Here is a 22837-nt window from a genome sequence, read left to right on the forward strand (position 1 = left end):
CCCCCGCTTCCCCTCTGGTAACCACAAATCCAATCTCTGTCTCTACATGTTTGTTTGTTGTTGTTATTATCTACTACTGAATGAGTGAGATCATACGGTATTTGACCTTCTCCCTCTGACTTATTTCACTTTGTACAATACCCTCAATGTCCATCCATGTTGTCACAAATGGCTGGATTTTATCGTTTCTTATGGCTGAGTAGTATTCCGTTGTGTATATATACCACATCTTCTTTATCCACTCGTCCCTTGATGGGCACTTAGGTTGCTTCCAAGTCTTGGCTATTGTGAATAATGCTGCAATGAACACAGGGGTGCATATAACTTTACCCATTATGTTTTCACGTTCTTTGGATAAATACCCAGTAGTGGAATAGCTGGATCGTATGGTAGTTATATCCTTAATTTTTTGAGGAATCTCCATACTGTTTTCCATAGTGGCTGCACCAGTTTGCCCTCCCACCAGCAGTGTATGAGAGTTCTCTTCTCTCCGCATCCTCTCCAACACTTACTGTTTCCTCTCTTGTTAATTATAGCCATTCTGACAGGCGTGAGGTGATATCTCATTGTAGTTTTGATTTGCATTTCACTGATAGTTAATGATGTTGAACATCTTTTCATGTGCCTGTTGGCTATCTGTATATCTACTTGGGAGAAATGTCTGTTCAGGTCTTTGGACCATTTTTTAATTGGGTTGTTAGTGTTTTTTTGTTGAGATGCATGAGTTCTTTATATGTTTTGGAGATTAACCCCTTATCAGATGTATGGTTTGCAAATATCTTCTCCCAATTGTTAGATTGTCTTTTCATTTTGTTGATGGTTTCCTTTGCTGTGCAGAAGCTTTTCAGTTTGATGTAGTCCCATTTGTTTATTTTTTCTATTATTTCTCTGGCCCGGTCAGACATGGTGCTTGAAAACATGTTGCTAAGACCAATGTCAAAGAGCGTATTGCCTATGTTTTCTTCTAGAAGTTTCATGGTTTCAGGTCTTACATTCAAGTCTTTAATCCATTTGGAGTTAATTTTTGTGTATGGTGTAAGGTAAGGGTCTACTTTCATTTTTTGGCTGTCCAGTTTTCCCAACACCATTTGTTGAAGAGACTTTCCTTTCTCCATTGTATGTTCTTGGCTCCTTTGTCGAAGATTGGCTGTACATAGATGTGTGGGTTTATTTCTGGGCTTTTGATTCTATTCCATTGATCTGTGTGTCTATTTTTGTGCCAGTACCATGCAGTTTTGCTTACTATAGCTTTGTAGTATATTTTGAAATCAGGCAGTGTGATACCTCCAGCTTTGTTCTTTTTTCTCAGGATTCCTTTACCTATTCAGGGTCTTTTGTTGTTCCATATAAATTTTAGGATTCTTTGTTCTATTTCTGTGAAAAATGTTGTTGGAACTTTGATAGGGATTGCATTGAATCTATAGATGGCTTTAGGAAGTATGGACATCTTAACTATGTTAATTCTTCCAATCCAAGAGCATGGAATATCTTTCCATTTCTTTGTGTCTTCTTCAATTTCTTTCAGCAATGTTTTATAGTTTTCGGTGTACAGATCTTTCACCTCTTTCATTAAGTTTATTCCTAGGTATTTTATTCATTTTGTTGCAATTGTGAATGGGATTTTATTCTTAATTTCTCTTTCTGCTACTTTGTTGTTAGTGTATAGAAACACAACTGACTTTTGTATGCTGATTTTGTATCTTGCAACTTTACCGTATTCGTTTATTACTTCCAAAAGTTTTTTGGTGGATTCTTTAGGGTTTTCTATATACAAAATCATGTCATCTGCAAATAGTGACAGTTTCACTTCTTCCTTTCCAATTTGGATCCCTTTTATTTCTTTTTCTTGCCTGATTTCTCTGGCTAGGACTTCCAATACTATGTTAAATAGGAGTGGTGAGAGTGGGCATCCTTGTCTGGTTCCTGTTCTTAGAGGGATAGCTTTCAGTTTTTCACTATTGAGGATATTAGCTGTGGGTTTGTCATATATGGCCTTTATTATGTTGAGGTACTTTCCTTCTATACCCATTTTATTCAGAGTTTTTATCATAAATGGATGCTGTACCTTGTCAAATGCTTTCTTTGCATCAATGGAGATGATCATGTGATTTTTATTCTTCATTTTATTAATGTGGTGTATTACGTTGATTGATTTGTGAATGTTGAACCATCCCTGCATCCCTGGAATAAATCCCACCTGATTGTGGTGTATAATCTTTTTAATGTATTGTTGTATGCAATTTGCTAGTATTTTGTTGAGGATTTTTGCATCGATGTTCATCAGTGATATTGGCCTGTGATTTTGTTTTTTTGTGTTGTCCTTGTCTGGTTTTGGAATCAGGGTAATGTTGGCTTCGTAGAATGAGTTAGGGAGCTTCCTCCCCTCCTCAATTTTTGGGAAGAGTTTGAGAAGTATAGGTATCAAGTCTTCTTTGAATGTTTGGTAGAATTCACCAGGGAAGCCATCTGGTCCTGGACTTTTATTTTTGGGGAGGTTTGTGATTACTGTTTCAATCTCCTTACTGGTGATTGGTCTATTCAAATTCTCTATTTCTTCTTGATTCAGTTTTGGAAAGTTGTATGATTCTAAGAATTTATCCATTTCTTCCAGATTGTTCAATTTGTTGGCATATAGCTTTTCATATAATAATCTTATAATCTTTTCTATTAGTGAGGTGTCCGTTGTAATTCACCTCTTTCATTTCTGATTTTACTTATTTGTGCCTTCTCTCTTTTTTTCTTGGTGAGTCTAGCTAAAGGTTTGTCAATTTTGTTTCAAAGAACCAGTTCCTGGTTTTATTAATTTTTTCTATTATTTTTTTAGTCTCTCTTTCATTTATTTCTTCTCTGATTTTTATTATTTCCCTTCTTCTACTGATTTGGGGCTTTGTTTGTTCTTCTTTTTCCAATTCCTTTAGGTGCCTTGTTATATTGTTTATTTGAGATTTTTCTTGTTTGTTGAAATAGAGATAGGCCTGTATTGCTATAAGCTTTCCTCTTAGAACCACTTTTGCTGTACCCCATAAATTCTGGCATGTCATATTTTCATTTTCATTTGTTTCCAGGTATTTTATTTCTCTTTGATTTCTTCATTGACTCAATCATTGTTCAGTAGCATTTTGTTTAATCTCCACACATTTGTGGCTTTTCTGATTTTCTTCCTATAGTTGATTTCTAGTTTCATACTGTTGTGGTCAGAAAAGATGCTTAGTATTATTTCAATCTTCTTAAATTTGTGCTCAGAAAAGATGCTTAGTATTATTTCAATCTTCTTAAATTTATGGAGACTTGTTTTGTGGCCTAATATGTGATCAATCCTGGAGAATGTTCCATGTGCATTTGAAAAGAATGTGCATTCTTTGGTTTTCGGATGGAATGTTCTGTATATATCTACTCATGTAATCAATTCTTGATCTTGATCTTTTATTGGCAGTTTTATGAAGCCATCAGTTTCTCTGTTAGAGTTCTGTAATTTCTTACCCAGTTCAGTTTTATGATCTGAAAGTTTATCAGAAACCTGTATTCTAGAGTAAGCATTAGAGTCCTTTCCATGAATTTCTCTGAAGATGAAACATTTTTGCAAAAGCATCAGAGTAAAACAGTAATTGTCTGTAAGTGTCAAAAGACTTAAAATGGCCTGGTTAAAGATTTGATTACAATGCAATTGACAAGAGTTTGGTTATTTCTGTAACACACATTTTAAGATAGTAATTAGACTGATAACATTATACCAGGATAGATGAGAAAAAATTTTACATAATTTCTAGAACATTTATATTAATAACATATGCATACAAGGATATCCATAAAGGAGGTTTAGCATCACTTATTTGACAATGCTTCCCATGCATTTTAACACACCAAGGAAGCCTAATCAGTTTCAAGATTTTATTTATTTATTTATTTTCCCCCCAAAGCCCCAGTAGATTGTTGTATGTCATAGCTGCACATCCTTCTAGTTGCTGTATGTGGGACGTGGCCTCAGCATGGCCGGAGAAGCGGTGCGTCGGTGCGTGCCTGGGATCCGAACCCGGGCCGCCAGCAGCGGAGCGCGCACACCTAACCGCTAAGCCACAGGGCTGGCCCAACCTAGTCAGTTTAATATCTCCTTCTTTATAGGAAAAGAGCAAATTCTTTGAGAAGTCTCAGGAGCCCACTGGAAATTCTCAATGGTACTTTCAGGTCAAAAAAAGGACTTATTTTTTAGTAGCTTTAATCACATATATTAGCATTCTTAACCCTTAGAAACCTTAATTTTAATTAAGACTAATAAGTAAGCAATTATAAACTTTTATGTTAGCATTTTGTGGTTCGGCAAATTTATAAATACTTTTCATAATTTCTAGAAACATATGCTACTTTATATAATACAATCTTTCAATAAAGCATAAGACATATTTACCAGTAGACCCAAACATCTTTAGTTTCTTTGTAATAAGAAGAGAAAAGTAGTTAAACTTAGACTTATTTAACAATTAATGTTTCAGTATTTTATCCTCTTTGAAAATGACCTAGATGTTTAATGAATTTTCCTTCATTTAACTTAACCTAGTAAAACTTTAACGTTTCAAACTACCAAAGAGATTTTGGAAGCTCTTTTAAGTACATATGCCATAAAAATTAATTTTTGCTAAAAGTTTATTTGTAAACTCTTATTTCACTTATATGTATCTAAATCATTTGCTCCCAACAATTTACGTTCAGATTTACCCATGAAAACTTCATGAGACATTAGACAAAATTAGTTATCATTCCAAGTTATTATTTCTGCTGACAAATTTTTTAACAGAGATAATATGAGCTTATTTGACTAATAAATCCAGGTAGAATAAAGGGCACATGTCTGCATTTTATCCAATGCTGATATCTCTGAGGACATGTCTATTTCAATCAAACCAACAAAGTTTAATAAGCTTTTATTTACCAAAGATTATTCTATATCATGTTAACTTGAAAAACATTTGGGTTAGTTCCCATTACATTTAGAAATAATTTATGTAAGTGCTTACTTTAAGCCTATTAAATAGAGCTCTTAATTTTGGCCACACCACCTGGAGAAAGAAAAATATCTCACATTTATAACCTATGTATAGAGAGAGATATACATGAACACACAGGCAGACACAGACAGAGATCTTATAGCTTCTGTTAAATTTTTGCTAGGTATCAGGTAAAATACAAAATTCACTAGTTTATACAGGAATAGTTGGATCCAATTTTATTTTAGCAGTTGGAAAGAGTGAAATTTACCTGCTAAATCTTTTTACTAATATTTGTGAAGAGGACATTTAAGACTTTTTTTATTTGCCAAATTTCCAAATACTTCCTCTCTCTCTCTCTCTCTCTTTTTTTTTTTTGTTGTGTCAGTTGAGATCACTGGGATCAGTCTCAGGCAATTGTGGGCTGTGTTTACATTTCTAATTTTGTAGAGATTTGCAAGACAAGGATAGTTGCTTTTAATTTCTCAAATACTTGGGTTGTAGCCTGAATGATATCAAAAGGCTGATCCACTCATCCAACTACATTTTCTTTAATTTGCTTCTTTATATGAGGGAGATTTTTCACTAAGAGGTAAATCAAAAGGTTTTTGTGTTCCAAAACTTCAGGAAAATGTACCACAACTTTAAAAAAGTCTGCACAAAGTGTTTAACAAAGGCCCTCTGAGTGCACAATTCAACCCTAGACCAATTTACCCTGGTGGGAGGGGTTCCGTTATCTTTCCTACTAGCCCCAGATATTAGCCTTCAGTTTCCATTTCACATTGTATGAGCTCAGGCAACCCTATTGACTTTCTTTAGCATGTTTAATTAACATTGCCTGAAGGGCACATTTATATGCCCTCTATTTTACAGTCTCAGGCTGGGAAACATTCCCCAGTGAGACACAATGTCCATCCCCACAATACAATCCATAATACAATCAGGCAAAAGAGATATAATCACTTTACATAAAGCCCTTTCAAATACCAATTCTCCTAAAAATTTTATCGTAATTCCACCAACTTTTATACCTCTAACCATAGCTTCTATTAGGACTCCCTCAACAAGTCTTGGTCTTATAACACTAGGTAGAGGAAGTGTTTTCAGCCAGACATAACACCCATTTCCATAAAACACTGAGGCAAAGTTGACATAATTTCTTTATATACTACTAGCTCAAACATTCCAAGCTCTATAATCCTATCAACGCTTATACGTTTTTCAATCTAATTGTAGCCTGAGTCAGGGTCCCACCAATGGGTTTTGGTACCATAGCTTGTGGGGCTCCTGCATCAATGAGTCTTGAAAATTTTTCTTTTCTATCTCCCGGTCATTTTATCCATTCCTGTGCAAAAGGCTTTGAGTCCCCAGCAAGAGGTCGAGCCAAGGGACTGTGGCCCTTTTGTCAGTCTTTAACTTGATTAACCAGCCTAACTGTTGCCCCAAGTGATTGTTGGTCCAGTTTCTCATTGTGATCTCCTGCCTTCTGACTTCAAAAATTTTTTAAAACCTGGGTAAATAGAGCCAATCTATTTGGGGCACTTTAACAATGGGGGACCAGTAGCAGGTCCCTTTCACCCACCCAACCTTAGGTAGGGCTGTATTAAAACCTTTGTTTTAACTCCATCAATGTCCATTTTATTCACCCCATTTTTTAATAATCAGCTAAAGATTTCCATCCTTTGGGATGAGTTCTATGACTCTTCCCTTTCTGATTCCTCTTTGTTTCCCCCTTTTCAATATTTGTTTTATTTATCTTATTTCCTAAAAACCCTTTAAAAATTTTCCACCTTGTTGGGAAGAGTCCCTTGACTTTCCTCTTGGCTTCTTTCCATTATTTTGTCAATTAACTTAATGCTTTCATTAGCATCTATAAGACTGTGAGAGGAAGCTGAGACCTAAAATTTGATTAAGTTATTAAGGCTAGTTATTTCTTTTTAATTTGGTCTTTTCATAGGTCCCAATAAAACAGCTGTTTATGATGAGAGTTCTCTAAAAATTTTTCCAATTTAGAAGTTTTTCCAATTTAAAGGATCTATTGTCTGGCCACTGATGAGTAGGATCTTAATAGCAACTCAAACCAATAAGCCTTTTATGGCTTAACCATGGACATGAGAGGCATCCCCAAAGAGATACAAAAGCAGCAGCCCTCACAAGATCTAGAACATTCACTCCCCAAAAGAGTTTAAAAAATCAAAGGACTTCATTGCACTGGCAGTAAGGATGGTGTCTCTGGTCTCCCATAGGATTGTGGGATGCCTCCAGTTACAAACTCACTAATCTGTGACACCAGGCAGGCACTACTGGAATGGAATTTTTCTAGTACTAATGAGCAATGAAGGTTGAGACGACAAAGCCCTCTTATGGTCTGGGATCCCTTATGAGAAACTCCCCTGGGAGGTGACAGAGCCAGACAAAGAGATTATGTCTTGGATCCCCAGGCTATTCGACTTGGCTGCCAAGATGCATGCCAGTATATGCATCATCCAGATGGCAGAGACCAGAGAGAATCTCACTGGTCTCAAAGCTAAGCTCTCAAGACGTTGAACAAGACAAAAGAAAAAACCTTATCTTATATGCACATTAACACCTTTAGCTCAGCCTTGGGTCTCCTGGAGCCAAACTAATATCTACGAGGGAGATGCTGCAGGGTTCGGGATTGTGTGTTGTTTTACAAAGTACCTCACTGCATGGAAATTTCCTTGAGGTTGGCAGGTTGACCTAATGTCCATCTACCCTGTTCTGTGATCAAATTATCCTATCACAGGAGTCTTCTTGAGTTGGTGAGTGCCCTAATGGCTCTTAAATGCTTGACCCATGCCCACCAATTTTGCAGCTTTTTGGCTTCCAACATGTCCCTTAGCAATACCTTTTACCTCATGTGCATATTACCCCAGCATCAGACTGCTAGGCCGGCCCAAACAACTGGCCTATAGGGCCTATGCCTATGTTTTGCCCTATGGTTTTTCCTTTTTATGACAAATAACACAAAAGACAGAGACAAGGAAAAACAGTGACCATCTCTGAGAGGAGAAGGATCAATAAAAACCAGAGTTCTCAAACTAAATTTCCTTCCATTGGTGAGTCTAAGAAACTAGCTTCACAAGTATTTTCTCCTGCTAATCCAAATTTAGAAAAGGAAAAACCTCACCACTCGTGCTTCCACGGACCCTGCAGACAGAGATCTGGGAGACTGACGGTAAGAACTCTTACCTCCTGCTGGCTCCTGTCAGAGGTCCAAGATCTCTTGGCTGCAGTAGTCCTGGAGTGAGCAGCATCCAGGCAGTTAAGTTTTCTCTTATCTTTGTCACCAATTGTAGAGGAGGAAGAAATATTCCTCTACCCTTATAGGTTCTTTTGGCTGGTCTAGGAGTTAAATTGACATGAGACAGAATAAAAGGAGAAAATCAAACAAATTTAATAACATGTGTACATGGGAGAACCCAGGAAAACTCAGTAACTCACCACCTTAAGTACCGTCTTCAGCAACAGACAAAAGAGGATGTTTGGGGTAGTGGTTGGGGACCTCAAAGGGGAGGAAGGCAATTCACATGGAGATGGAAAAGCAAATGTCTGGTAAACAAATGCTTGTCATGCCTTGCAAAGACAGTGAGACATGGGGAGGACTTTGATCAAATGGGCCTTGCTAGGTTCCTCCCTACCACACCTAGTTTATAATATGCTGTAGTTATCTATGGTGATAGCTCCTTCTTGAAACAGGCCTTCTTTCTCCAATTCTTTTAGGCAGTTAGGGGGGAAAGGTCCAAGTTTCTTCCTGAGTCTTTTGTTCTTAAAAATAATCAAGCCAAAGAGACACATTTTGGGGTGGTAAATTCTGACCCCCTACATCACCAAGTGTAGGGGAGGAAGAAATATTCCTCTACCCTTATAGGTTCTTTTGGCTGGTCTAGGAGTTAAATTGATATGAGACAGACTAACCAGAGAAAATCAAAGTTTAATAACATGTATACATGGGAGAAACCCAGGAAAACTTGAGTAACTCACCAAAATGGCTGAAGCCATCACCTTAAATACCATCTTCAGCTAAAGACAAAGGAGGATGTTGGGGGTAGTGGTTTGGGACTTCAAGGGGGAGAAAGACAATTCACATGGAGATGGAAAAGCAAATGTTTGGTAAACAAATGTTTGCCATGCCAGGCAGAGACAATGAGACATGGAGGGGACTTTGATTAAATGGGCTTTCCTAGGTTCCTCCCTGTCTACCACACCTATTTTTTATTACACTATAGTTATCTATGTTGATAGCTGTTTCCTGAAATAGGCCTTCTATCTGAAATTCTTTTAGGCAGTTAGGGGGGAAAGGTCCAAGTTTCTTCCTGAGTCTTTTGTTCTTAAAAATAATCAAGCCAAAAAGACACATTTTAGGGTGGAAAGTTCTGATCCCCTAGGTCTAGATGGAACATGAAAGAAGCATGGTGCCTGTTCTTCATACTATTGTATGATCTACAGATTAAGAGGTGGTGAAATAGCGATGTAAGTGGTAGTGAATTATGTAAAATTAAAATATTTCATAAAATATCCTGGCCCATTGTAATGTTTGAATGTGATGTGAAAATCTTGCTTTTTACCAACATAGTGATTTTGCTGAGAAGGCAAGAAAAATAAATTTTATGGAATAACCCTTTGATTTTTATCTATTTGGCTCTTATGTATTTTTCTCTAACATCTCACATCTCCTTTAGCATGTTTTACTCATACTTTCTCACACTGAAGAATAAAACACTTCATGCTAATGCTGGCAACACTGCCTGCCAGCCAACAATTGTATTTTGGCATCTCTGCCAAACCTGCACAGCAACGTTTGTTCATTTGAAAATTCTGTGGCATTTTGGCCCCTATTTCATAAAAACTAATGAAATACGGTATAACTCAAAATTAATGTAATGAAAACAAAGAAAGAAGTCAACAGCATGCTGCAAGTCTCAAATCTTTAGCCGCATCACAAGGGTTTTGGACTTAAAACACATCTACTGATAATCATTTGTGAAAGAAAACACAATTAAAGATGCTAGGAATATCACTCAATTTCATGTCAAAGAAATAAGAGACATTCTTCATTTATTTCTCACAAAATGCTCATAATTCTACTGGACATTAAAGGAGTTTTTAAAAAAATATAGCAATTAAATTGTGATGGAGATGAGAGAACATCAAAGAACCTTTTCTATTTGAGTCCAATAATTTTCAAATTTAGTTTCTTGGAAACAGTTTCTAAATAGCTAAGAAAATCAACAGTATATTTTGGACTCTAGGAAAAGAACTGCTTCACACTTCCTGAATCTTTTCAAATTAAAGATCTGCCTATCAATGATGCCAGATTTTTTTTTTGTTGCCATTACTTTGCTAAGGAAACAATAAGGCATATGTAGACACTTTGTCTATGCTATTTTTAAAAAATACCTAAGAAAATACAATGAGATCTGTTTACTACTTATGACTATTGTTGGTTGGGCAAATAGAGGTTATTTTCTGTACCAAAAACAACATAATGGAAAGGAAAGACCTAATACAGGATTATCTGTGAAAAGAACTGGGACAGAAACACAGGGAGACAAGTGTCAATTTAACAAGAGACTCATGTTTATTATCTGATTTACAATTGACAAAGCAAAGGTAGGTGCACAAAGAGCTGTTCAACAGTCAAGCCCCAGCTATCAAACAACAGTACTTCCCTGGCTGCCCCAGCGGGCACTTCCACTGTGCTCTGCAGCACAACCACAGTGTAAACACTGTGTGTTGCACCTGGAGTACAGGCATCTGATATCAAAGGAGTGGACCATGACAAACACTCAAGGGATCTAGTTCTAGATGTCAACAGTCAATGTTAGTAACCAACAAGAACTAATCACATACTAGAATGGTCAGAAAAAATAACAGGCTTTTTTGAATACTATATAAAATACACCTTTAATAGAGAATAGGCTCTTGTGAGCTGCCTCTAGCTTATGTCGTCCCTTTGTCAAAGTCTGTTCATTCATGTCAAATCAAGGACATATAGTACAAAACTTTTTAAAAAATTACTTTAACAATGGTCATTAACTTCTCCCTAAGACTCATGCTTAAGATTTGGGATCATCATAATTCAGGAAAACTTTTAAGTCTGAGCTCATGAAGGTATCCTTCCTACTAGATCTAATAGGATACTCAGAAATACCTGAGGTATAATCACTGAGAACCTTCTTGAAGGAGAAAAAAAAGATTGGAGTTTCCTATACTGGCATAAAAGTACATACACAGTTGATAAAGAAGAACTAAAATGTGAACAGTACTAACGCATAACAGAAAAATTGAGGAGGAACTTGCTATCCAGTTCTTCTCACTATACTTTGCACACAATTTTGCTATAATAAGAGATTCTCAGGCTGTACCAAAAATGATTTTAGGTGCAAACTTCAAAAACTGCAAAACCCAATTTCAAAACAGGATTCATCTCTAGAGACAAGCATGCACCAGTATAAAGTTACTGCGTTTCTGATGGAACAGTAACGTCAATCTAATCTTCAAAAACCTAAGTATGGTTCTTTTTCATCTGATGTGCTTATTTGGCTGTGAATTTGCCTTTGCCTTGCCTCCTAAGTGATCATTTTAGCATCGGTTACAAAAAAGTATACTAATTACACAGAACGCTCCAAAATCTAGCTTAATTTATACCTATTTATATAATATTCATAAATCTGATAGTTTAACACTTTGTACTATTCTCTGGCCCTACATTTTCCTACTTCCTGATGTTTCTTGGAAACTGGCAACAGGAAGCTTTCTTTCTTTGAGAATAAATAAAAAGCTTTAAGAATTGGCTAAAATAAGCACCCCAGAGTTACTTTATGAAGTAGAAACTCAAATACTATTTTTTAATAAGTGAATTGGAATATTTCAGAAATTTAAACATCAGGAATTCTTTTGGTTAATGCCTGCCACATTCAGGGACACTTACATTGACCTATGGACCTGCTAGCATCCTTTCTGAACACGCATGTGTACAGTCTGTTGACCTCAGCATGACTGAGCAAGGAGGGAGAATGGGGAGATGACACTTTCACTTTTCTTTTTTGAGAAATTTACTTAGAAAAGTTTTATCAAAAGATTCTAAAAAGCATGGAAAACTCACATATTCTTGCCACTGCACGCATGTTGGTTTTTCTACCCTTTTGAGCACACAGCTCTTCACGAAGGAGAGGCACCTTGAGAGAGGAAGGACCCTCCTCTGGCCTGAAGATAGGTCTATTAATGGGAATCAAAGGAGCAAGACTCATGAAGAATTCTTCAGAAAATTGCCTTTCAGTTAAGTCAGAACAAAGGAGTAAAACATTTACAAATTAAACACCAAAAAGATCAAGTAATATGTCTCTCATTTTCAAAAATAAAATAATTATTCCCCTCCCTCATCGTCTCTCCATCATGCCTTTCATATAATGGTATTTCTTTCTGAGCTGTACTGCCTAGATGAAGCCATGTCATCTGTGAGGAGCAGACCTTGGTCAGCAACACTCAGAAAACAGATTTGTTTCTTCCCAATTCACAGCCTTGCGTCACACGGTTAAACACCAGAACCTAATCCTCAAGTTCCACTTTGCAGTTTCACATAGTTTGTTTAAAAAAAAGAAGCCGCCTCAGGGAAAAAGCAAAAGCTTTGACTCTCCCATTAAAAAGTTCATTCTTTAATTCTACAGATATCAAGAAAAAGGCAGATTTGTTTTAATTTTATTTTACACTTAAAAAACCCACAATCTCAAAGCAAGCACCTGGGTTTTACTTCAGCTTATAATAATTTATTTGCCTGAGAATTTTTGTGCAAATACAGGTCATCTTTCATTAAAAATATGCATAGTATACTTTGGAAAAAGTTTAGTTGCAACCAACTTTCCTTATTAAAAAACTCACAGACATAAATACACAACCTTCCCTAACTCCTATGATTGCACTTCTGGTTGAATTCCTTCCAGCCTCCATGGAAATCTGAAAGACACGTAATTGTGTTCAAATGTCTTGGCCACTGCACTTACCCAGAAGAAATATTCTGAAAACAAGTTTCCTTGGTTCCAATTAACCCAAATTTTCCTTTTAAAGTAAATCTCTCCTACTCCCCACTCATGTTGTTTTTTGGGGGTTGTCATATAAAAATACAAATTTTAAAAAAGAACTTTTAATTAATCACAAATACAAAAGGAATTTGGTAGTCTTTGGGCTGCCAGTGGCTCAAAGGCCTGAAAACAGAAAGCAAAAGGGAGTCTCCACTCTTCTGATTTCATGAAAAAGGTAACTTGTGCTAACGCTGTGAGCACACCATTTGATGGAGGGGCAAACCTATGAGCCATCTCACCACTGTCCCAGCAACAGACTGAGCTTTCCCCAGCAACCCTCCAGGACAGCTTTCCATAGGTGACGTCAAAGCTGCTCCTTTTCTCTTCCCATCTCCTAACCTGGGTTCTCCTTGCTTATGCTTACCAGAAATAAATGTGCTAGCAAGTTCAGTACTTTTGGTATGTTTCAATATTACTGAATTTATTTTCTAGTCACTTTTCATTTTCAAGACAAGAAAACCCAACTGAAGGAGTGTATTAGACTTTTCTTCCTTTTCTGCCTCCAAACACTCATGACCTTTTCATATATACTTTCAGTTTATCAGACCTCATTCATTAGGGCCTCATCGCAATTCTGTTTCTATTCTCCCACGTTCCTCTTCCCACGTTCACAACCCCTTCTGCAACGTTCCTTTTCTCTCAGTCCAACCAGACTACATCTATCAGTGCAAATCTATCCTTCATGTGCTAATTTGTGTAAGAGGTCAGATAACAGCTGAACCTCAGTCCTCCTTCAGGATACCCATTTTGGGTGAGGATGTGCAAACTGGGGCGCCAAAGCTACCCATTATGACTGGAAGACTCTGATTCCTCCTCAGTCCACTCAATAAATTGCTACCTGAATTTAAATAAACAGCAGAGTCTGGTCTTTGAAGACCAATTTCTGCCTCTTGGCTTCTTCCATTTTCCCGTGCATCAGAGGTCTTGATCACTCTGGCTATCCCCAGTCTCTTCAGCCTGTCCACTAAGTTCATCTTCAACTGTCCAACATCAGGAGGGTTCCGGGAAGGTCTCAAACCATACATCTCCTGGAGGAATGTTTCAGCTGGTCGGGAGGCCAAAAAATTTTCAGAGAGATGCACTCGAGGCTCAAAGGGCAAAGGAGAAGGGCAAGGTGAGTGAGAAGGTGAATTTGGTGGTGTGGAAGGGATAGCCAGGGCTTTAGGGAGAGGCTGGGGGAGGGGGTTCTCTGAAACTGGACTGTGATACACTTTAGCAGAGATGCCTCGCTCTTGTAGAAGTTTGGCCAAGCTCATGGTGCTACTGAAGGTGATAGTGGAATCTCGCCGGTTGGTGATGGATTCACCAATGCTGAGTCTATAGGACATAGCAGGAGAATTCACTGCTGTATTTGATGAACTGCTACCCCTACTTCCACAGGATAATGAAGGGAACCCAGAGCTTTAAAAAGAAAAAAAAAGCAGAAGAGAGAGTTTAAGAATAAAAAGCAATCTCCAAGTCAGCATTTAAAGTAATTACAGTAGCAATCCATAGCAAATACAGAGGAACAGGCAACACATCAGTAAAGAACTCTGTGAAACATATCTGAGGAATGAAAATTCTGTGATTCTATGTTACTTCAGTGATTGGTTAATGATTTGTAATTTATAACTTAGTCATTAACTTATTGAAACATATTTCTTTACATAGGATATGAAAAAGTTTACTGTACTCTTAGATAACTTCATTCTTAAATTTTAACTCTAAAATATATACCCGTGGAAATACAACTAAATTTTATGACAAATCAAAGAAATTAAAATATTAAAGAAAGTAACCTTTAAACATTTTTATTAATATATCCATTCCATAAAGTGAAATATACCAAGAGACAACAATCCATGAGTAAACAATTCTTCAACTTTTTAGAAAATATAATCTTTCATACTTAAACCTAAGATGCTCTTCTAAGGAGAAATTTCTTTTTAATCTTTCAATTTTGTATTACTGAGAACTAAAAAAGTTCTAATTGTTAAATCTCCATTTTCAAGAATGTTAATTCCAAACAGTAGGAGTATAAGGATACCCGTGGAATGAATTTTTCTCGATCTTGACTTAGAACATGTGTTTCTGGGAAATGAAAAATTATTAAAAGCTTTGACAGCTATTAGAATCTTTCTTGTTATTCTATGTTTTGTTAAAAAGAAAAAAAAACCTTAATAAGAAATCATGTACTCAAGGAAATGGTGATAGAATGAAGAGGATACTTGTTTAACCAACTTTTCCCCCTTGAGCAGAAGTTACCGGTATTTAATAGATAAACTTTCCCTCTAACTCAAAATACTCAGTATATCAATTCATCAAGATTTTTAAAGATTGTAAAAAAAATGCAAGTTTAGGATAAATAAATAAACTTGCTAAAGTACCAACTTGTATAAAAGAAGCAAAATGCAAACAAGTTTGACTCCTTGGCTAAACCAGTCCAACTAAGAACCTCTAATCTGATGCAGTCTCTATACTGTACTCCGAGTCGGCCACTTTCCTGCCCCTATTACTGTAGAATTGCCTGTCCTTTCCCAAATTGTACACGTCACACGATGGTATCAGCTTGTATTGAGAGTCCCCTTAGGAAACAATTTAATAAAACTCATCTTGTTGACTATAAGAACAACAGAGATAGGCCTGCTCGTTACAGACTTTATTGAGATCTTTATTGGATATCTCCCAAATGCTTCCCCAAACAATTGATCTGCTTCTATCTTATAAACATTGTGAATCTTAATCTTATTAGCCTCCACACTGGCAGCTACAAAGTTAAGACTCAAATACATGGCTCATCTTAGCAAGTGTAGACTTTATGGTATAATTGGTGCACTAGTTTTATTCCTCTATCCATTTTATATCTTTATTCTTGATTCCTCTTCACTTCATTTTTCTTCTCTACTTCTAGTTAACACTATCCCTGCAATGTTTTACATATCTTTGAAACTACCTTAGATTCTTTTGGGAATTGGTAGGATAGAAATAGCAGCAATATGGCTTAATAAGATCTCTCAACTACATGTTAGAATATCCATGTTCTAGTCTGTGTAGTAAATAACTTGGCCTTGCCCAGAGGGTTCTGGCGTTTGTCCTCAGCTTCTGGGAGGTAATCTATGCCATATCTGATAGAAGTGTCTTTGTCTAGAATGGAGGCTGGCCATGCTAGATCTTGGGGTGGACCTGGCCACACCCAATAGTGGCAGGATAGGGGCTGGCCATGCCTGAAAGACCAACCATGTGATTTAGGGTGGGGGCTTTGGGTCAGTGGACCTGGAGGTGAATTCAACCATATGGGTGATCAATCAATCCATTCATCCATCATGTCTATGCACTGAAGCCTCAATAAAAAATTCAGACACTGAGGCCTAGGTGAGCTTCCCTGGTTGGAAATACTCTGTGTGCAATATCACACGTCGCTGCCAGGACAGTAATGAACCCTAAGTACAAGGGAAGCTTCATGTGTGGAACCCTCCCAGACTCTATGGGTCTCTTCCTTTCGCTAATTTTAGTCTGTATCCTTTCCCTGCAATAAACAGCAACCTTGAGCAAAACAGCTTTCCGTGAGTTCTGTGAGTCCTTCTAGCAAAGTAACGAATCAGAGAGTGGTTTTGAAAACCCCCAATTTGCAGGTGGTGTCAGCAGTGAGGGCAGTCTTGTGCGGAGGACTGGTGCCTCAAATCTTGCAGTTTGGCTAACTCTGGGTACAGTCATTTCCGACCTGTCTGCCCTTGGACCAGCCACCTGAACTTTCCATGCCTCAATTTCTTCATTTACACAATACATACTCACTTGCCTTGCCTACTTCAAAGAGTTATAACGATCAAATGAAAAAATACAATGTGAAAATATTCTAAAGACAAATTATCACAGAACATTAATTAAAATTCTGGGAATTAAAAGTAATTTTTAAAAGAAATTGATGAAAACACAGTTGAGGAAAGAAGTGAAGCCTCAAATTGCCCAGCCCTCTTACCTGAGGGTAACCTGAGTGATATCAGAGGGATGCAATATCCTACAGGTGGTGAAGGTGTAAGTCGAGTTTGTGCATGACAGACACTTTCCTGGGTTTGAGGTTGCAACTGAAGTCGAGATTTTTAGGGAACCAAACACAAAATCGAAAGACTTGGTTAATAACGTAAAAAGTTCATCATTATTTATTAATAATACAGTATTTATCAAGTGTTTTTTGTACAAAAATCCCCAAGTGTAAAAATGAAACATACATAAATACTGTATTAGTATTGACTGGTTAGTATATAGCTAAATCCTTCAATACTTTAAAACTGTAATTCAAAAGGATTATAGATAGCCTGCAAACAAGAGAAAACCACATTCTGAAAAAATACATTAAACAAACTCCCAAGATCTGATCCTCCAATCTTTCTAAGAAAGCCAAACTATCTACTCCAGCAGTTCTACAAGTGTGGTTTGCCAAACCTGTGGGAATCTACAGGTCAAAACTACTTTCACAGCAATGCTGAGACGCTGTCTGCCTTTTCACCGTGGCTGGCATTGGTGGTAAAACTGCCGGCTCCTTAGCACAAGTCCAGGCAATGGCACCAAGCTGTACTAGCATTCTTCACGGTTGTCCACTCACAGTAGGGGGAAACAAAAAAGCCAGATTCACGTAAGAATGTCCTTGATGAAGCATTAAAAATTATTTATTAAATCTTGACCCTTGAATCTTTTTAATATTCTGTGTGATGAAATGGGAAGTAAGCATTACACACACTGCTGCAGACTGAGATACACGGGTTATCTAGAGGAAAAGCACATGTGCAATGGAGTTGAAATTTTTTCATTCAACACCATTTTTACCTGAAGGAACAATTAATAGACAAACTACAGTTATTCAGATGTGCAATCTGGCAGAAATTTTCTTGAAAATGAATGTAGTGAACCTGTCTCTTCAAGAAAAATAGCTAGCAGGATTTGCTACCACTGACAAAATTTGAGCTTTCAAGTGAAAACGAGTTTTCGAAAACTTGTATTAACCATTGAGAGCTTCAAAGCTTCCTAATACTAAAAGACTTATCTGATGAGATAGGTGGCGATATTAACGTGATTTTAATATATTATATAATGAAATTTGGAAGATCTGCATAACTCAGTGAACCAATATCTTCCAAATGACCGATGCCTGATGTTACAATATCATTCATGGGTAAAAGATGCATTCAAAGTGCAGGACAGACCAATAGATTTTAATGTAACAAAGTACAGTAAGTTCACTGACAGGGTTTCAGATTCCACATTGCTACGAACCTTAAAGAAACTACCACTTAAAAAGTTTTGGTGTAATATTAAGAACATCTACAAACACCTGAAGAGGCTATTAAAATGCTCTTTACTTTTCCAACTACATATCTGTGTGAGGTTGCTTTGTCTTTATACTCTTCAACCAAAACAACATATTGTAATAGACTGAACATAGAAGCTGATACAAGAATCCAGCTATGTTCTATTAAGCTATGAATTACAGACTTGTAAAACTGTAAAAGAAAACCATTCATCTACTTAAAAAAATACCTATTTTTCATAAAACATATTATTTGTGTTAAGAGGTAATTATTATCTTTAAGTGAGTTAATAAATATTTTTATATTTTCTCAGTTTTGATTTCTAATATAGTAAATATCAATAGACAGAAGCCACATTAACAAGCACTCTGAAATTCGCAGTGATTTTTAAGAGTGTAAAGAGATCCTGAGCCCAAATGGTTTGCGAGCCACTCACTGAACTGATCTCTCTCTGCCCTATTTACGCAGGCTGGCTAGGAAGTGGAGAGAATTAGAAGGGCTACTAAAGCTATAGATGTTCATCATCTTACATTCAAGACTGAGTACACTCCAGTAAGATTAAAATAGAGGTGGTCAGCTGACCATACACCAAGTCAGAATGCAAAGTACTACTGGTTCCTAGACTACATTCAACTGAGCACTTTCCTCACCTGTCACTGGGCCACCTGCTGAAGTAATGGGCGGGAGGAAGATTCCTGTTACTGGCTTGGATATTGAAGGTTTCTGTTCCATCTGAAGAGGCTGCTGAACTTGAAAAGTGATACCTTCCTCTTCATCCTCTTCTAAATCAGAGAGGTGATAGATGGCATCATTGGGCAACTGGGTACAGCCTTTAGTGATAACACCTGGCCGTGGGTCAAGAATAGTTCCTAAATTTGGTTGAGCAAGCTGCTGCCAGTGGTGCAGAGTTTGTGATCCTGAATATGCAAGACAAAAAAAAAAAGGCATGTTTTAAATTTCCCACAAATATTAAATCTTGAAACAGAAGCTATAATTGCATGTGTAAAAAAGTAATGATGATAAAACTACTTATTTGGTCTTAATATTTTGGTAAAATTTGTAAATTAAAGTTCTCTGTGGAAGACTGACAAGATGCTAAAGGTGTAAATAATCATCTTTCTATTTCAAAAGTGAACTTTAAAAAAGACATCTAAAGCAGCAGTGAAAAAACGAAGGCAACGCCCTTTAATAGGAACTAGGATGCTGAGGCAGTACGAGAAGGAAGACATGCACCTCAGAGGTGGGGCTGTATTTTCCCAGGTGACAAAAATCAGTACTCCTTTGGCTTGGAACTACACTTATGAACTGTGAAGTCAAAAGCCAGACTCCCAGGTTGGGAAGACACCTTGAATTTCAGTACTTTTTGTATACTTCCTCACTCGGCTCATGACTCTCCTTTTCCCAGGCTCTCAGGGAGAGTAGGAAAATGAAGGAGATGCTAAAAGGAGGATATATCCCCGTGGTTCCTGTCTACAAACCATGGTGAATGATCTTCACAAGGAGCAGCACCAGATGTAATGTCTAATTATGTCACTATAGTCATTTCATCCTAAAAATGGCAACTCTGACGAATACCTGCACTTATCATTAAGAATAAAACTAACTTACAGAATCTTTGCATTTGAGGGGTCCTTACGGATAACCTACTCAAAATTTTGTCTAATGCAGACTCTTTTATAATAATAGTAGAGAATCATTTGAAGATTGTCAGTATTTCATAAAACAAAGAAATTTATTCTGAATTTAAGTTATATCTTAGGAGAGAACAAAAACTGAACCGAAATTAACAGAATTGAAAAAAAGAAAAATACGGACACACATACCTTTAGGTAAATGACACTTTTTGGGTAAAGAACCACTCTTTGAAAAGGAAGGTAGAGACCAAGTATTATATCTAGATTATTCTTATTTATCTATCATATCCCATTTATCTTAACATCAAAACTACTGTCAATGACACTCCTTAGCAAAGGACAAAAAAAGGTTACTCCTCCTCTCTCACATTTACATAAAAAAAATCAGTAGAAGAGAACTGACAGCTGATGAATGCAGATCTCTTCATTCATTTTCTATAAAGTACTACAAGGCATGTCACCCCAACAGCAAACTTAGGGATAATAAAGCTATCTTCTGCACACAGAGATTTTTTTTTTTTTTTTTGCTGAGGAAGATTGGCCCTGAGCTAACATCTATTCCCAATCTTCCTCTTTTTGCTTGAGGAAGACTGTCTCTGAGCTAACATCTGCGCCAACCTTCCGCTATTTTCTACGTGGGATGCTGCCACAGCATGGCTTGATGAGCAAGCAGTGTGTAGGTCTGTGACCTGGGATCTGAACCCAAGAACCCGGGGCCACCAAAGCAGAGTGCACAAACTTAACCACTACGCCACTGGGCTGGCCCCAGTGCTCTTATAATTAAAATACAAATCTCAATTCCAGGGGAAGGCCAAAAAGCAACATGGCTTACAAATGGTCCTTACTGATTTATTACCTTCAAGGGGCTTAACAATTTGTAATTTTTCAGGCATAAAACCTCGAAGGCAACAACTGGCACTGCTGAGGTCTGTGGTCTCCGACTGGTCGGTGTAGAGAGAGGCAAGGCCCTCGGTGGGGGTGCCACAGCCATTAGTCCCTTCCTTCTGGTCAGCCAGAACCTGGATCTTCCGCTCCCATTCTTCAGCAAAGAACTGCTTCTCACTTAAGTAGTTCTGTCGCCGCAGACTGAGGCGATGCAGCGCTGTAGCCACATCACTGTCTTCAGAGGGTCCTGGCTGACCCGTCTTCTCAACATTCCTATGGGAAAAGCACATTCACTGACTAGATCTGTAAGGGTCACGAGCACAACCTAGACCTCTCCTTTCCACAATGGTGAATGTTCAAGAGACTGATCTTAAAAACACAGTATTTTTTCCTTGATATCTGGAATACAAAAATAGTAACAACAAACCAAAATCACTAATACTATATATCATTTTTACAGATCATTTCAAGTGATTTCAGACAGGCAAAAAAATACTTTATTATGTGTATTCACTGACTTTTCTATTTCACTTAATTTATGAAACCACAGATCTGACTATAAATTCAGCTTAGGTAGTAAAAAGTAAATATTATTATATTTCACTGAATCTATATTACCACTGACTGCAAGAGGTACCATTATTTAATGTACTACTAACACAGAAAAAAATGCTACCCATTAAACTATGACATGCCATTAGCTGCAAAACAAAAACAATTTAAAAAATATTAAAATGTGAAAAAATTTGCTTTGGGCCATAGAATCCTCTAGAAATATTGTAGAACATTTAACAGAACACAACAATAACAGTAAATACTGCATTTTCATAGCTCTGCAACACACATTTTGTGACTTTTCAACATGTTTGAAATTGGAGGTATCTTATAACTGATATCAAAAGAAAGTGTAGCAAGCTGAACTGTAGTTGCTCCAGACTACTACCTGTGAATTCACAGGATCTGTTTGTTAAATCTTCTCCTAAGGTAACTGTGTACAATGAGGCAGTATTGACACACAAAGCTACTGTGGGTGCAGAACCTGTCCACTACAGACCAGGCAATATAATCAAAAACCCAGGGTGATGGATTTCTGCATTAGGAAAAATTTCTCTTAGGTGCCAAACATCTATCTTCCAAAAGCTTTTGGCTGACTTTCTAGTAATGCTGTTTAATTTCTAATTATATGTAATTCAACGAACCGAATTAATAGAAAGCAGAAAAAAATCTAAGTTTAATCAAATAGGAAATTAAGAGCAACCTAGTTTTCCTCAATAGGTATTCAAGCATATTGTTTATCCTAAAGGTACCAAAAGCAGTTGAGACTATGAGCATGGCTTATGAGAAAGTGTCATCTGAGGCTATGTATAACTGCCAATGACCACACAGATGCAAACAAATTTGACTCTGAACACAAAGAAGATTTAGACTCAAACTTTGCCACACCGAAGAAGAAAAGCAGTAAATAATTTTATAGTTCAATGCAAGCTCCATTTTGAATACACCTAATTAAATGTAGCTTTTTCATTCCAAAAACTTTTATGAAATCGATGCTGTCTCTTACAAATAACGATACAGGGCATCATTACTGAATGAAACTGACAGTTCCAGAACTTCCCTGGACAGCACAGAGCAGGGCTGGAATTTGAGCATGTGAATCTGGCATGTCAATGCACAAGAAACACAGAATCACTGCCGTGATCTACGTTTCTTACCCTGGAACCTCCTCCGAGTTGCTCCCCTGGTGCAGGAGTGTTTTGTCCTCTGTTTGTTGTAAACCAGACTCAAAAGGCTTTGCTGTCATGATGACACTGGAATGGTTGGAGCCTGGAATGGGTAGCAGAGCTGGGAATGGGACAGAGCGACCCCGCGTGTCATTGGCAACCCGGACAGTATCAAATACCCGCTTCTGTTGGGCTCTGTCAAAAAAGAAGTGTTCATTATTGCGACTGCCTACC

The 22837-nt window shown here is 37.2% G+C and overlaps 1 protein-coding gene across 9 annotated transcripts in view; it reads right to left on the minus strand.

Moving 5' to 3' along the window:
- Positions 1 to 10556: 10556 nt before the first annotated feature.
- Positions 10557 to 22837, minus strand: part of TRAK2 (trafficking kinesin protein 2) — a 63343-nt gene continuing 51062 nt past the window's right edge. For all 9 annotated transcript variants that reach the window (XM_058549598.1, XM_058549591.1, XM_058549595.1 and 6 more), the window contains 5 exons: positions 22595 to 22798; positions 20854 to 21155; positions 19014 to 19280; positions 17037 to 17142; positions 10557 to 14482 (listed from right to left, as the gene is read on the minus strand). In XM_058549598.1, coding sequence (XP_058405581.1) covers positions 13804 to 14482; positions 17037 to 17142; positions 19014 to 19280; positions 20854 to 21155; positions 22595 to 22798 — 1558 coding nt within the window. In that variant the 3' untranslated portion in view covers positions 10557 to 13803. The remainder of the gene's footprint in view (positions 14483 to 17036; positions 17143 to 19013; positions 19281 to 20853; positions 21156 to 22594; positions 22799 to 22837) is intronic.

Source organism: Diceros bicornis, chromosome 10 (genome assembly GCF_020826845.1).
Source record: "Diceros bicornis minor isolate mBicDic1 chromosome 10, mDicBic1.mat.cur, whole genome shotgun sequence".
NCBI classification, from domain to species: domain Eukaryota; kingdom Metazoa; phylum Chordata; class Mammalia; order Perissodactyla; family Rhinocerotidae; genus Diceros; species Diceros bicornis.